Here is a 17,500-nt window from a genome sequence, read left to right as displayed (position 1 = left end):
ATGTCGGAAACAAATTGCAATGTCGCCTGACATGCGTCATGTCTCGCCTCATTCTACATGTTATGTGTTTCTGTTGGTCAGGGACCACTTGTTGAAGCACTTTGAGCACGTTTAGTGGATATTGCTCTATATAAAAAGCTCAATTTAAATTTAATTTAAGAATTAGGGAGCGGGCACTGGTTGTGTAAACTAAAGATCAGAAAAAGTGTGAATGAAACAGTGCCAGACGAAGCATAGAGAAAATACAAGAATAAAAACCATCACAACAAATCAGCCTGCCTCAACTTTTCTTGTATTTTTCTCTCCGTTTTGTCTGACACTGTTTCATATACAATTTTTCAGATCTTTACTTTAAACAAATGCTTTTAAGTTTAAGGTCACAATATTTTCTCCCATTGAATATTTTTTAAATGCTTAAATATATTTTTTTTCCTTTTAAAATGCTCGGGGCATAGTTGAGTCCTTGGAAAAGGCTCTTTACTCACATTCTCTCACCGTACTCAGGTGTAAAATGAGTACCTGGCCGTTAACAGTGTTGTCTTTGTCCGAAAAATTGTAATATCGCCTGACAGGCGTCATGTCCCGTCTTACATGTTAAATGTTGCTGTTGGCCAGGGACCCCTTGTAAAGCGCTTTGAGCACATTTAGTGGATATTGCGCTATATAAAGCTCAACTTTTTATTAAAAAATGTTTTTTTTTTAAAGTGCTGAATTTTAAAATATTTTTTTTTCTCTCTTAAGATCTTGTCGAAAGTTATGAATATGTGCAATTTGTATAAAAAGTTATGAATCATGTAGTTCTATCTATCTATGCACCAGTGTTCTATGCCTCTCATATAATATAAAGCTTGCTGCTGCGATTTGATATTTTCTTTGATCACATTCACCGGATATTTACGTAGTAGTATCATCAGTGTGATAGTCTGATGGTGTGATGATAAAAGGTGTCTGGTATGGTGCTGGCTGATGTCGAGAAGGTATTAGCAAAAAAAAAAAATTTAAAAAAATAAAATAAAACCTGTAAAAAAATAGTGAACAAAAAGGAATTATTAACAGCTTTGATAAAGAACAAAAGAACAAACACGGATTATTTCCGGCTCAAAATCCTTTTTCAGCCAATTATAAAAACAAAACAATAACAAAAACATGAATACATGTAGATTTTAAGTGATGTATTAATGAATGTTTTTATTGTCTTTGTTATTGGCTGAAGAAGGGATTTTAGCCCAAAACGTTCCATGTTTGGTATTTTGTTCTTTTTGGAAGCTGTTATATTATTCTTTTTTTTTTTTGTTCTTTACTTTTTGCAGTCCACAGCTTCTAGCAGCTTAGTATCGCTTTGGCCTGTAGAAAATATGAGTTTTTTAGTACTGTCATATCTGTAGTTTTGGCCCTAATTAAGAAATATTTTAATATTTAAATTGCCTTCTCTCAGGAAAGATTGTAAATTTGTGAGCTCTCGCCTCAAAACGGTATTAAGTCGGGATGATAGAGATGCTGAAAATGGAATTTGTAGCCAGAAATATCATGCTTACGTTGAGTGTATATGCTTTATAGAGGAGAAGGAATATTATATTTTACTGTGCTAAATACCAATGTTTCATATTTTTGACCAGTTTAACTATAATTTGACTTTTTAGCACCTGGTCCATCCCGACATAATACCGTTTTGAGACAAGGGGTCACATTTGTACTGACTTCAAAGATTTGAAATTTTTTTCACCATGCAGCACTTTTTGTTAGTCCTTCACACTTTTTTGTTGTTGATATTATTCAGTCTTTGACATCTTAAGTCATCTGGTATATTTTGCCTTTGCTTTTTAACAATGCACACACTGTGTGGATTTCTTTATGACTGCAGAGACAATACTTGTATTTTCTTTACTTTAGTTTATTATTTTAAAATTTTTTACCCATATTATCCTCTTTGATGTAACCAATAATAATACTCTTATCCTCTTTCCTCTTCGTTATCCTCCTTTTTCCTCCTTTTTACTTCCATTACCTGAAATAAGATCTTTGATTTTAATTTTTAATATATAATTTTCACCTTTTTTCTTTTTTTTCTTCAAACAATAGGCATCACCGCAACTGAGCACAAAACGAAACAGTATGTGGAACAGAAAGACTCGCCCCCAGTCAACGATGGGTAAGAGTTCTTTATTTTTTAATTTATTTTTTAAAAATTTATTTATTTTTATTTATTTATTTATTTATTTATTTATTTATTTATTTATTTATTTTTTTTTACTATCATTTCAATACAACGTTCATTATATTTATGCAAATTATTTCACTTTTTGGGCTTTCGTTGAAGGAATGTTTTGGCCATCTTGGATGAGCAATGCAATATACATTATATAAGCAAATAGTTCACTCTACCAACTTTATGTATGGAGTTATTTTTAGAAAACTATAAAAATAAAGTTGGTTCCATGACCTGAAACAATTATTTGATTGGTTATGCCACAGGTAATTTTTTTTTTGTCAAATTGAAATTTGTTAAACTATTCATCACCACGCGTTACTTCCTTTACGAAATTAGTTTCAATCTCTCATATTTATTTATTTATTTGTTATTGTTTTTTTAAAAAAATATTTATTTATCTATTTATTACTTTATTTCTTTCTTTCTTTCTTTCTTTCTTTCTTTCTTTATTTCTTTCTTTTTTTCTTTCTTTCTTTCTTTCTGTCTTTCTTTCTTTCTTTCTTTCTTTTTTTTCTTTCTTTCTTTCTTTCTTTTTTTTCTTTCTTTCTTTCTTTCTTTCTTTCTTTCTTTCTTTATTTCTTTCTTTCTTCCTTCCTTTCTTTCTTTCTTTCTTTCTTTCCGTCTTTCTTTCTTTCTTTCTTTCTTTCTTTCTTTCTTTCTTTATTTTGTGGTCATAAATGGATAATGGAAGAATTGTTTCAATACCTTTGGTGGCATTGCATTGCTTTCTAAAAGCTGTTTCCGACGGTGGTTGAAAGTGAAATAAAAGTAGCATGAAGTGATAACAAATATAGTGTCATTTAAATCTCTAGTATTTTGTTTTTCCCTTTTTTTTGTTGTTGACGTATTTTGCTTCTTTTTTGTTTGAAAAAGAACGAGAAAAACGCAGACCTAGCATTCCTGAAGAAGAGCGAACTGAAGAGATTATATACCAAAATCTGCGTATATTGTCAGGTACCCATTTTGAAATGGTGGGAGTTACATTTCCTTGAAATGGTTGGAGTTACATTTCCTTGAAATGGTGGGAGTTACATTACTTCGAGATGTGAAACAACAAAAAACTTGTTCCAAACTTGAATGCTGGGAGTTAAATTTCCTTGAATTGGTGGGATGGAACCAACATCGTTTTTTTATTTTTTATTTTCAAAACCTTTTCTTTGTTTCTTTTTCACCTTTTCTTTCATGTCTTGTCCGGTATTTTTGATCTCTTGTCAAGATAATTTTTTTTTTTTCTGGGGAAAACCAATTTGCATGCATTAATTTTATTATAATTATTTCTTTTTAAATTGGGAATATTTACTGAAATGAAACTAACATTTGAAAATAATCCGCAATTTTATTTAAAAGTTGACGAAGAAATAAGGAAATATGTGTCTTTAATGATCAGCATGTTTGGTTATATTATATTTTTTAAAAATTGCCATTAAATTAAGAAATTGTACAGACATGTGAATACAATAATAGCTTTTCACAGGACTATTTTGAAACCCTGCAAACGAAAATGGTATAAAACTTACCTTTCCTTAATACTGGTTGCATAAAATTTAATATATTTAACATATATTTAATATATTTTATATATATATATATATATAATATATATTATATATATATATATAATATATATATATATATATATATATATATAATGATGAATACTAAGCTACCAGAAGCTAATACCTGCCAAAAGTTATTACAAAAAAGCAATCCAATAGCTTCAAAAAAGAATCAAATATTAAACATGGGATTTTTCTGGCTCAGAAACCTCCTTCAGCCAATAATAATAATAATAATAATAATAATAATAATAATAATAATAATAATAATAAGTGTTCTTTTATAGCGCTAAACACCGAAGCCTCAAAGTGCTTTACAATATACTTATCAAACCATAAACAGACTCGTACGGAACCAAACAGACACACACAACAGTCGCACACACTAACTATGCAAGTTTTACAAATTGAAATTGACATTCCACAAAATGGAATCAAAAAATAAAACGTATAATTTACTTATCAATAAGAAAATGCGATTGACAATGACAAAAAAACGGTTAAAACTGTGATTAAAAAATAAAATTATGCCCTTTCCGCCACGACACCATAAGATATCGTCGCCAAGGCAATCCACGAAGGAATTTAGATAATTCATCAAACAAGATGTCTGATGTCAACAGGAATCACCCATGTTGTACAAGTGAGCAAATTGGGAGTTAATAATCTTGCCCAAGGATAAAAAATGAAAATGCCCGAAGCAGGGCTCGAACCCAGGACCTTCCGGGTCACAGTGCAATGCCTTAACCACTCGGTCACTTTGCCCCCCAAAACGTTAATACTTCATATTAAATCTAGCTAAACAGGGAAAAAACGTATTAAACGTGAAGTAATACTGTTTTAACTGATTTTAGTAATTGGCTGAAGAAGAGATTTGAGCCCGAAATGCCCCATCTTTTAAAATATTTTGTCCTTTTTTTTTTTTTAAGCTCTTTATCCATTCTTTGTACATTACTCGAGGTATTAAGGATGTTGTGATCAGACCAATGAATAAAAAGGGAATAAATTTTACAAAACCCCCCCCACCCCCCACAAACCTATTGTAATCAGGAAATTGTTTAAGTTTAATTGGTGAAGGTATTTTAAAATTCCTTTTTACTTTGATTTTTGCATCATGATTTTGATTTAGTAACAACACAATTGGGGTTGTCTCCTTCTTCTTCTTCTTCTCTCTCTCTCTTTCTGTCTCTCTCACTCTTGTGTATCTGTTTCTCTCTCTCTCTCTCTCTCTCTCTCTCTCTCTCTCTCTCTCTCTCTCACTCTTTGTTTCTCTCTTATTCTCTTTCTCTCCCTTTCTTTCTCTTTGTGCTCTCCCTCTCTGTCCTCTCTCTCTCTCTCTCTCTCTCTCTCTCTCTCTCTCTCTCTCTCTCTCTCTCTCTCTCTCTCTCTCTCTCTCTCTCTACTCGGCCTCCACTAAAATGGATGGTCTACTTATTTTACTTTGCCCTGCCTCACATATTTTGTCCCATTTCAACACTGCTCAGCAAGGATTTTATCATTGATTTCTTGAAATGGTGAAGGTTTTACAACATGATTCTGTCTACCCTTGCCTTTACCGACACTGCAGCATGACAGAATGATTATCCCTATTCCTTCCCCTATCCCCTCTGCCTTTCGTTCAATCTCTCTCTATATATATCTCTATCTGCATTTCTCTCTCTCTCTCTCTCTCTCTCTCTCTCTCTCTCTCTCTCTCTCTTTCTCTCTCACACACACACATATACATGCACTCTCATTCATTCACACGATTTTGTCTCAGAGCAGGAATGTCTATGATAGTCAGTAATGACAATAGAATCAGACAGTTAAAAGCAAATTACAATTTGATTTAATCTGTTTCTTTGCAAAATCACCCCCCCCCCCCTTAAAAAGAAAAGAAGCATCAGTATTAGAACACACACACACACACACACACACACACACACACACACACACACACAAACCAAGGCACAGGTTATTTTATTGACTCATTACTACTCTTTAACCCTCTCCTTACCACCCTTAGGAAATTGGTCAAACTCGTTACGATGCAACCGACAATTTTCTCATCCTGAATTTTCTTGTACGTCACAAAATGTAAAGGAAATGCTTTGATTACAGCTATAAATACTAAACACTGTGTTGTAGAGCTATCTTGTTCCTTTTTTGTTTGAGTAAGAAAAGTCTATTCTTGTGTTGGATGGGAGTGAATTTTCGGGAGAAATTCTAAAAATAGTTGGTAAGGAGAGAGTTAAATCGTGGCCTTCGTAAAGTTATGGCCTGACACTGACCAAAAAATGACGTCAAAATGCCAGTCTTTTGCCACAAAAGAAAGCAAATCGTGAGTTGTATTCAATAGTTCAACCAATGATATAACTTGTTTCCATGAGCACTACTAACGACAACTCACTAAGCAGTGCAAAAACCAAATAATGACGTCAAACTGCCAATCCTTTTGGATTTCAGTATCAGGCTGTAACATAACGATGGCTGCGGTTTAATCCCCATCCTGTGCATGTCAATAGAGAAAGATTCTCTCTTGTCGAATGTAATATTTATATATTTTTGTTTCAGCTAAACAACCAGACCAAAAGGGAAAAAAACCCTGTTCAAATTGAATATTATTTATTTATAATAATTCTTAACATTTTAAAATATCATTTTTTCCAATTTTACATGATTAAGTCTTTGAGTGCTGAGGTTATAAATGGATTTCTGTCTCAAAATAGCTGACACCTGATTGAGGCAGCATGAGAATGACAAGATTAGACAAAGCGACATTCGAATTCGGTGCAAAATCTCAATTAAAATACCCCCCTAGGGCCAATTGAATGTTCTGATGAAAGTAATGATACTATTAGTTCAATTGTTAGTAATTTTGTAGAAAGTTGGATTGGATTACATTATTGTTTTTGCCTTTCAAGATCGGCTGCACAGTGCGGTCATTGGCTAGTAGGACAGATTCTGCTCTGGCCGCACAGTGCGGTCATTGGCTAGTAGGACAGATTCTGCTCTGGCCGCACACTGTGGCCAATGGTGCTGAAAGAGTTAAGTTGGACAGTTCTTTTTAAAATTTTAGATGGAGAGAAGTTTATAGTTTAACCCTCTCCTTACCACCCACAGAAAAATCGTCACATTCGTTGCGATACAACCAACATTTTTCTTATTCAAATATCTTTTGTAAATCATAAAATTAAAAGAAATTGTTTATCTGCTCTTGTGTTTAAGTGATAAAAAATATATTTTTGTGTTAGTTGGGTGATGAGTTTTGGGAAAAATCTTGAAAATGGCTGGTAAGGGAAGGGTTAAATTGAGAACTAAAAAAAAATTAAAGTCAATATCTTAATACAAAGAATTCACTTTTTTATCATCTTGATTGCCCCTCTTCCCTGACACAATACCGATTTGAGTAGATGGGTCACATTTGTGGATATTTAACTCACTCAACCCTAACACCGACTATATCCGTTGTTTACCTGTCCGGGTTACTTTTACCCCATTCCTATTTATTACATTTTCCTGAGACAAATTACAGGCGAAGTATCAAAGCTATTGTTTTTCATTTTTACATGTTAATGATGGTATTTGAATAAAACTATCTGTCCACTAGCTCATTTTTAATACGTTTTTTCCCAATTTTGAAAAGTAGCAAAATTCTATAGGATTGAGTGAGTTAATCATACAATATTGAATCAAAGTTCAATGAAACAAGCCTAAGGCCTTATTGAATTATTTCAATTTTTATTTGACATGTTTAGAGCCATAAGGCAATTGCTTACTTACTACCCTTTGGATAGGATGCTAGTCTATCGCAAAGTACTTTTTGCCAGATTTAACAGACCCAGCTACCTGATCACTTCTGAATGGACAGGGGGATCAGGAAAAAATCTCGACGTCAACTGAAATCGAATTGTGTCTGGATGTGAAGCGAGTGCTCTCTTCACAATAGCTATTGTGACCCCATATTTGACACATAATATGAGATAATTTAAATTGTTGCTCATTTTGCCAGAGCAAAATATGTTATCGAATAGGATGTTACTTCATACATTCATAATTTTTCACTCCATTGTTATTGAGCTTTATACAGCGCAATATCCACTAAATGTGCTCAAAGCGCTTTACAAGGGTCCCTGACCAACAGTAACACATAACATGTAGAACAAAACATGACATCTGTTAGGCGATATTACAGAGACAATGCTGTCAACAGCCAGGTACTCATTTTACACCTGAGTACTGTGAGAGAATGTGAGTAAAGAGCCTTTTCCAAAGACTCGACTATGCACCCAGTGAGGCTCGAACCCAGGACCTTCCGATCCGAAAGCGAGTGTCATACTACAAGACCACATAGCCGATTACTTATATGCACGTGCTATAAATCTGCCTCTGTCCTCATGATTGTTATCTGCGAACATCCACGTTTTTAACATTGGATAGTGTAGAAATATGGTATATTTTGTTATTCTATATTCATTGTGTTTATCCCTGTAGGTCATGAGGCAATCAGTATGGCATCCACTTGGCAAGTACAGGAGAAACTAAAAGATCTTAGTCAAGGTGATGAAGCTATCTTTCTCTCTCTCTCTCTCTCTCTCTCTCTCTCTCTCTCTCTCTCTCGCTCTCTCTCTCTCTCTCTATCTCTCTCTCTTTCTTATCTCTCTCTGTCTCTTTTTGCATCTCTCTCTGTCTCTCTCTATCTTTGTCACACTCTCTGCGAGTCTCTCTCTGTCTCTCTCTCTAGCTCTCTCTCTCTCTGTCTGGCTCTCTCTCTCTCTCTCTCCTACTCTCTCTCTCTCTCCTCTCTCTCTCTCTCTCTCTCTCTCTCTCTCTCTCTCTCTCTCTTTCTTTCTCTCTCTCTCTCATGTTCTTGTCATTTTTTTTGTGTGGCATGTTTGCAATTTGTTCACTATCTGTCAATCAATTGGATAACATTATTTTAGCCGTCAACTTAAATCTGTGCCTTAATTGATTACAAGTTACAAGATCTGAAGGCGGCATTTTGACAGGGATTTAAGATTTCTGACGATCTGAAATATTTTTGACGCTTGGGTATTTTGATTTTGATGCTAAAAGCTTAAACAACTTGTTAATTTTCATAGAGATGGAATTAACTCTCTCCTTACCGATCATTTTCAGTAGTATTTTCCCAAAATGGCAGGCTTAACCAGCAGAAAAATTGATTTTTAAAACTCAAACAATCTTTCTACAAAACAACTTTATGTTCTTATGAATTAAACAAAGATCATTGTGATGTACAAAATAACTCTGAATAAGAAAAAATGTATATTGTGTCATAACAAATGTGACGATTTTGCTGTTGGTGGTAAGGAGAGAGTTAATGAGATGCTTTTATGCTCTGCCTTGTTGTAGAAGTTCACTTTTTAAAGTTAAACTTATGAAGATCTTTCAGACAGAGGCAGTGCATGTCACGTTGTTACTTGAGTCCTATTTGTTCAGAGCCATAAGATGCCTTGCTCGGCGTATAGTTGAGTCCTTGGAAAAGGCTCTTTATTCACGTTCTCTCCCCGTACTCAGGTGTAAAATGAGTACCTGGTGTTAACAGCGTTGTCTCTGTCCGAAAAAATTGCAATATCGCCTAACAGGCGACATGTTGCGTCCTAGAGTTAAGTGTTGCTGTTGGGCCAGGGACCCCTTGTAAAGCGCTTTGAGCACGTTTAGTGGATATTGCGCTATATAAAAGCTCATTTTAAACCACTGACTAACTACGAGTACTAACTGATTTGAAGTTGACTGTCATACTGCAAGACCACCTAGTGTTGTTTTAAAGATCTGAAAAAGTGTGTAATATGAAACAGTCGTATGGGTATTCAGGAGGTCTGTCGTTCCATCTTCAGTCGATGCAGGTTGATTTTTTAAAGGATGTTTTCTTTCTTGTACTTTTTCTTTCTTTCTTTGTCTACCACTCTTTCATACACACTTTTTCAGATCTTTATTTTACACCAGTTCCTTACTCACTAATTTGTTATTAAAAGAAAAAAGAAAGAAAGAACTCCGTCAGAGCCATTCGGCCCATGGAGCCAGAATTTATCCCGGTTTCTATAGCGTGAAATGAACAATAGCAATTGCTTGCTATCCTTTGGATAGGACGCTAGTCTATTGCAAAGTACTTTCAGCCAAATCTAACAGATTCAGCTACCCATTCACAGCTGGGTGGACTGGGGAGGAGGGGGGGGGGGGTCAGAAAAAAAATCTCGACTGCACCCGGACTCGATCTCGGTCCCTTTGAGTGTGAAGCGAGTGCGCTACCAACTGAGCTATCAGGATCCTCAAATTGTTATATTGTCTTTCATGCATGCCACGTCTGTAAACGAATTTCCATTTTTTTTGATGAATAAAATATATCTTATCTTATCTTATCTTATCTTATCTTATCTTATCTTATCTTATCTTATCTTATCTTATCTTATCTTATCTTATCTTATCTTATCTTATCTTATCTTATCTTATCTTATCTTAAAGCTGTTTGTGACACCAATTCTAATTTTCTAAATTATTTCTTTTTCTCCCCAACCAGAGAACACACCAGTGGGTTCCACAGAGAAACTGGCAGATTTCGAAGACCTGCCTTCCCTGTCGACGACCAGCAAACCTTTGACGCACGTCACGAAGAGCAGGCCCAGGCCCCCCAAGTGTGTGAGGCCCACGAGGCCCATCCTTGACACAGGTCAGTGAAAGTATGATAGGAATTGAATAGGGAAATTAGAGAAAGAAATAAAAATAAAAATCTTTTAAGCCTTATGTGTCACAAAGAGCAGGCCCAGGCCCCCCTAGTGTGTCAGGCCCACGAGGCCCATCCTTGACACGGGTCAGTGAAAGTATGATAGGAATTGAATAGGGAAATTAGAGAAAGGAAGAAAGACCGAAGGGCTAGAGCTCAGGTGGTCGCTGGTTTGGATAAGTAAGTAAGTAAGTAGAGAAAGAAAGAAAAATAAAAAATCTTTTAAGCCTTATTTGTGACAACATTGTGATCCTAAAAAAAAATATGCAAGGTCCACTTTGGAAGACAACATCACGAAATAATTGATTCATAAGCCGATTAAAAATAATTTTTTTTTTTTTATTATCAAGTAGCAAATAAACAAAAGAAGAGAGAAAGAGCTTTCTTTTCAGCAGTACTTAAGCACTTTGATATATATATATATATATATATATATATATATATATATATATATATATATATATATATATATATATATATATATATATATATATATTATATATATAAAATGCCTTTTTATGTAAAGCTGTGTGAGAAGATTTATTTTGACAACCCAGCAGTGATTGGGTAGCTGGGTCTAATCGATATGACAGAAAGTACTTTGCAATAGAGTAACATCCTGTCCAAAGCAAGGGTAGCAAGTAATTGCTATAATTCGTTTCACGCTATAGAAACCAGGATAAACTAATATAAGAGCTCAAGGTGTTTTAAAAAAATGTATATTTCGTAGTCTGACTTATCCTGATGTGATACCATTAAGATATGGTGAGTCACATATATCAACATTTCCATCAACTAATTTAATTTTTTATTTTTAAAGTGTAACTGTGACCTCACAGTTCAACATATTTTAATTGAATGTACAGAGTTAGAACAAATAAAGTCACAACATTATGAAAACAGGGACTTGAAGTCTCTGTTCCAGTCGGTCGATCCGCTTACAATTTTAAAGTATCTGCAGGAATGTGAACTCCTGCAGAAATTGTAAATAGATATTTTTAAAACAAACATGTAACTATTATGATTTTATAAAAATTTTATTACAACAGTACACGTTTTAAGCAGCTATGGCCCCTCAAGGCTGATGAAAATTGATAAAAGACAGAAACGGGCGCTTAAATGACCTAAATAGTGTCGAAAGCGCCGTTAAACACCTAAAAACAAACAAACATTTTTCTTTGTTTATAACACATCAGGATCTACTGAAATGGAACTCGGTGTGGTCCCTGAAAATGGATTGCCCTCTGGAACTGCTGCCTCGTCTCTTCTTCCCAGAGTGGAAGATGTTTTTAAAAAAAATTATATTTCATAGTCCGACTTATCCTGATGTGATACCATTAAGATATGGTGGGTCACATATATCAACATTTCCATCAACTAATTTATTTTTTTTTATTTTTAAAACATTTTTTTCTTTTCTGTTATAACGCGTCAGGGTCTACTGAAATGGAACTCGGTGTGGTCCCATTAAGATATGGTGGGTCACATATTTCAACATTTCCATCAACTAATTTAATTTTTTTTAAATTTTTAAAACATTTTTTTCTTTTCTTTTATAACACATCAGGGTCTACTGAAATGGAACTCAGTGTGGTCCCTGAAAATGGATTGCTCTCCGGAACGGTTGCCTCGTCTCTTCTTCCCAAAGTGGAAGTCACAGAACCCGCCGCCCCCTCCTCGTCCTCCTCTACTAAAGGCAGTCGTAAAATATCCACATCAAAGGAGGAAGGCTCCCATCCGACAAAGCCCGATGGCAAAGCAGGGAAGCAGGACGAAGGGAGGTGAGAGAGAGAGAGAGTGAAATGTGGAATTAGTTGATTTGAGGGATGATTACATTTTTTTTTTTTCAAAAAGAACAAAAAAAGAAAGAAAAACTGCTGTAATAGCTTAACACCCCCCCCCCCCTCCCCCAACAAAAGAAAACAAAAAAAAAAAACCAAAAAAAACAAACAAAAAAACCTCTCTTACACACACACACACACACACACACACACACACAATATTATAAGCAGTCATAAAATATCCACATCAAAGGAGGAAGGCTCCCATCCGAAAAAGCCCGATGGCAAAGCAGGGAAGCAGGACGAAGGGAGGTGAGAGAGAGAGTGAGAAATGTGAAAATTAATTTGAGGGATGATTACATTTTTTTTTTTTCAAAAAGAACAAAAAAAGAAAGAAAAACTGCTGTAATAGCTTAACACCCCCCCCCCCCCCCCCAACAAAAAGAAAACAAAAAAAAAAACCCAAAAAAACAAACAAAAAAACCTCTCTTACACACACACACAGACACACACACACACACACACACACACACACACACACACACACACACACACACACACACACACACAATATTATAAGCAGTCATAAAATATCCACATCAAAGGAGGAAGGCTCCCATCCGAAAAAGGCCGATGGCAAAGCAGGGAAGCAGGACGAAGGGAGGTGAGAGAGAGAGTGTGAGAAATGTGAAAATTAATTTGAGGGATGATATTTTTTTTTTTTTTTTTCAAAAAGAACAAAAAAAAAAAAAGAAAGAAAAACTGCTGTAATAGCTTAAACCCCCCCCCCCCCTCCCAAAAAAACAAACAAAAACAAAAAAATCAAACAAAAAACACACACACACACATACACACAATATTTCCAACAAAAACAACAACACTGAATGAAATATTCAAAATGAAACGTCCACCCAGCATAGATAGGGTGGCTGGGTCTGGCAGAAAGTACTTTGCTATAGACTAGTGTCCTATCCGTAGGGTAGCTAACAATTACTATTTCATGCTATAGGATAATTTTCACATTAGGTACTCTCATTTCTATTGTGAATTTTTGTACTCCTTTATCTTTTTGTCGATATACATAAATATTTATTCCTAGATACATAAATGTTGAATAATGGAGCTTGTAAATGTTGCTGCTTGCTCGAAGCTCGAAGAAATAAATAACAAAGTGAAATTGAATCTAAGCTTCAATTTAATAATATACGAAAACAGATAAAATGGACGTTTTGGGTTTCCCCTTTATCAACAAAACAGGATGAACGAAACACCACAATTCGTCTGTAGTGTTTCATTCATCCTGTTTTGTTGATAAAGGGGAAACCCGAAACATTCATTTTATCTGTTTTCGTATATAAAATTGATTTAAAGTTTACATTCAATTTCACATTGTTATGAATAATGGAGCATAGCATTGATTTTCAACTTGTTAATTTTCTGATACTTGAATATTTGGATGAATTTTTTTTTAAAGAATTTTTTTTTTTTTTTTTTTTTTTTGTTTTGTTTTTTTTTTCTCTTTGATTTCTAAGCAGTAAACCAGAAAGCAAGAAATGGTCTCCCATGAGTTTTATTAAAGGAAAAAGTAAGGAAGACAAGCCGGAGAAGGAGAAGAAAAGGTACGTGAATGAGATACAAATTCCACTTTTTATTTTATATATCTGGCATGGCATGGCAGATTTTTGCATTTTGCTCATGGCTGCACAAAATCTAAAAATATCACTGATTTTGCACTGCAATCTGAAAATCTGCAATTTTTTTTTGCAAATTTTTGCAAATTTTCGAGATTTTGGAAAGAAATAAAAAAAAAAAAAAACAACAATTTTTTTCTTTTAATTTGATAGCTCGTTTAGAATGTGAAAGATAATTAATCAAGAGTAGTTTTTTTTTAACTATCTCATTTTCTTCCTTTTTACTGGCGCTGATATGACCTTACGTTTGTTGCTGTGAAACCCTTAAAAACAAACAAACAAATACCTTTCTCTTTCATGAACTAATTATTGGTTTTTAAGAAAATAAATCGCAAATTTTTTGCAAACCTTTTGCATTTTTTTCTGTGCAAATTTTGCTGTTTTTAGCTAGAATTTGAGATATTGCTTGCAAAATTTGGGATATTTTTTGTTGTTGCAAAAACCCGCCATGTCAGTTTTATGCTAAGGTTTAAATTTAGTGAAATTTCGAAATCCAAATTGTCATTTATTTTGATATTTTATTGAAAGTTTGAATTACGATGCATTTGAGCTATATAATTTTTTTTTCTTCTGTGTAGGATAAAGAGTGTCATTGATGTTATTTATCATCACTATCATCTTGATCGTTATTTTGTTATTGTTGTTGTGATCATCATTCTCATCACCAACACCACTACTATCATCATTATTTTTTTTATCATCATCATGATTATTATAATTATCATTAACATCTTTATCATCGTCATCATCATCTTCATCATCATCATCATCATCATCATCATCAATATCACACTTATATTTATTATTATTTTTATTATTATTATTATTATTATTATTATTATTATTATTATTGTTATTATCATTATTATTATTGGTATTATTACGTTATTGTTGTTATTATTATTATTAATATCATCATCACCATCATCATTATTATTGTTGTTATTAATTTATAATAACCGCTTCAGTACATAAGAGAATTGTTTTTTTTTAGGATATTATAGAATACGTTCTAACCAAAGTGAAGTTTAAATTTAATCCAATCTTTTCTCCACTCCCCCCCCCCCCCACCCCCCGCCACCCCGCCTTGCCGAATTAAAGCCATTCCTTCTCTAGTGGCATCACAAACATTTTCAAGAAAAAGGACGAGAAGAAACGGCCGAGTGTCTCTGAAACGCCACCAGTGTTGGAGAGTGGAGAGCCCAAGAAGGATGCCGCTGCAACAGTGTCAGAATCAAAAGACTTGGAAAAATCTCTGGAGGTTTGTGTCAGAATTATTAATTATTAATTTGGCGGAGTTGTCGTACCAATAAGATCGCGGGTTCAAACCCCCATCACCGCCGCGAAATTTTTTAAAATTCTCTATTGTCTTCTGGCACTTTTCTACTCACTTCATCTCTTGTTGTCAGAATTATTATTTTTTTAGTCCTTCTGAGACATTAGGGGCTCTGGAGCCAGAGTTTATGCCGGTTTCTATAAGGTAAAATATACAATAGCAATTGCTTGTTACCTTTTGGATAGTGCTTTCCACCAGATCTCTAACAGACCCAGCTATCCAATCACTGCCAAAATAATTTCGTCTGCAACTGGGGATCAATCTCGGCCTTTTTGTGTGTGAAGCAAGTACTCTACCAACTGAGCTATTGGGACCCCCCCCCCCCCCCCCCCCCCCCCCCCCACACCTTGTGTCAGAATGGTGTAATTCAAATACTTGCAGCTAACAAAATTATGATTATTGATGGGTGTAAATACTTGTATGTTATATGGCTAAAAAAAATAAATTAAAAAGTAGAAGTGCTGTTGATATAAAAGTTGTATGTATTGAAGGTGTTAGTCAGTCTGAAATGCTCGAGGGAGAAAGAAAAAAAAAAGTGCCAGGGCAGCAACTTTTTGAAATGTCAAAATACGTCAAAATATAAGCAACAATATTATGCCTTATGGAAACCATCAAATTCGGATTGATGATCATTTTGCCATGGACTATGATGAAGCTATTGTAACTAGATATGCATAGACATTAGTAGTAATGCATTCTTAAGTAGAAAACGGTAGGGCTGCCTGAAGCCGGTGATCGTAAAATACTAATGAAAGAGTGAAAATGGAGAGGCTTCGTATGGGAATAAAACAGACAATGGATGTTTCGGGTACAAACCCTTCGTCAGCACAACAATACACAAGTAAACATGGAAAACAAATAAAATATAAATATTTGTTTTCCACGTTTATTTGTGTATTGTTGTGCTGACGAAGGGTTTATACCCGAAACGTCCATTGTCTGTTTTGTTCCCATACGAAGCCTCTCCATTTTCACTAAAGCATTCTAACAACTCTTTCTTTCTTCTGCAAAAACGAAGCGACTGGTATGGATGGTCCTTTTAATTGAGACATAAAATTCTTAATTAAATACTAGTCTGTCAGAAGCTGTGGATTGCATCATCATGAAATGACAGATAATACAAGAGCTATGAAAAATAAGAAATGGTCAAACAAATCATATAATAATAATAATAATAATAATAATAATAATAATAATAATAATAATAATAATAATAATAATAATAATAATAATAATAATAATAATAATAATAATAATAATAATAATAAATAAATAATAATAAATAATAATAATATAATAATAATAAATAATAATAATAATAAATAATAATAATAATATAATAATAATAATAATAATAATAATAATAATAATAATAATAATAATAATAATAATAATAATTAATAATAATAATAATAATAATAATAATATTAATAATATTAATATATAAAATATATATAGCTATAAACTCGAAAACCTTAAGCGCTTAAATTACAAATTACTTTGGCTGAAACATACTCATTCACAGACACAAGCACACACACACACACACACACACAACACACAACACAACCCATATTTGGGTTCAAAATTCATGACCACCAAGCAAGCCCCCCCCCCCCCCCCCCCCCCCCCCCCCCCCCCCCCCCCCCCCCCCCATTGGTCAGAGTGGGACTCGAATCCAGGACCTTCCGATTCGAAAGCACTGTCATACTACAAGACCATATAGCTGCATCACAAATCTCTAGTGTAAAGAATGTGCACAGAAAAAGGTTGTTTGAATGTCTCCTTGTAATACGAATCTATGGTTAAAGTCATAAAGGTTGAAAAAAAATAAATGTTACAGTTTTACAATATTTTATTCTTCTCTTGTCTTTCAAAGAGTGTAAAGGAAAACGCAAGTGCTGCTTCTGAATCTGCCCATAAAGAAGATCGTTCGATTAAAAAGACAACAGCTGATACTCCAGAGAAGTCCTCTGCTCCAAGCTTGAAAGAGAAACACCCGAGTCCAGTCAGACCTCCAAGGGAGAGAGCTAGCAATGCTGAGAAAAGTGCGATTCTCCCACCTTCCAAGGAGAAGAAAGAGCAGGCTAAAGCCCCAGCTTTGGCAGAGAGAGAAGACAGTACTTTGGAAGATGAAAAGAACAATAAAAAAGGTATTATTCTACCCTGTCCATATATTTAGTATGTGTTTGGTTAACCTTCTCCT

General features: G+C 34.2%; 1 protein-coding gene across 16 annotated transcripts in view; it reads left to right on the top strand.

Annotated features, from left to right (window-relative positions):
- Nucleotides 1-17,500, top strand: part of LOC144977600 (F-actin-uncapping protein LRRC16A-like) — a 69,447-nt gene that overhangs the window by 37,452 nt on the left and 14,495 nt on the right. For 9 of the 16 annotated variants that reach the window (XR_013646349.1, XM_078922982.1, XM_078922989.1 and 6 more), the window contains 7 exons: nt 2,080-2,149; nt 8,239-8,304; nt 10,283-10,432; nt 12,054-12,267; nt 13,800-13,886; nt 15,060-15,219; nt 17,174-17,447. Coding sequence is in view for 14 of the 16 variants with exons in the window: in XM_078922982.1 (XP_078779108.1) it covers nt 2,080-2,149; nt 8,239-8,304; nt 10,283-10,432; nt 12,054-12,267; nt 13,800-13,886; nt 15,060-15,219; nt 17,174-17,447 (1,021 nt within the window). In the remaining 2 variants the exon portion in view is untranslated. The remainder of the gene's footprint in view (nt 1-2,079; nt 2,150-8,238; nt 8,305-10,282; nt 10,433-12,053; nt 12,268-13,799; nt 13,887-15,059; nt 15,220-17,173; nt 17,448-17,500) is intronic. The other 7 variants (XR_013646350.1, XM_078922983.1, XM_078922991.1 and 4 more) reach the window with 1 other exon arrangement.

Source organism: Berghia stephanieae, chromosome 7 (assembly GCF_034508935.2).
Source record: "Berghia stephanieae isolate SIO BIC M18660-M18661 chromosome 7, UCSD_Bste_1.3, whole genome shotgun sequence".
In the NCBI taxonomy this organism is placed as follows: domain Eukaryota; kingdom Metazoa; phylum Mollusca; class Gastropoda; order Nudibranchia; family Aeolidiidae; genus Berghia; species Berghia stephanieae.
Note: the sequence above shows the minus strand (reverse complement) of the source record. Positions and strands in the feature narration are given on the sequence as shown.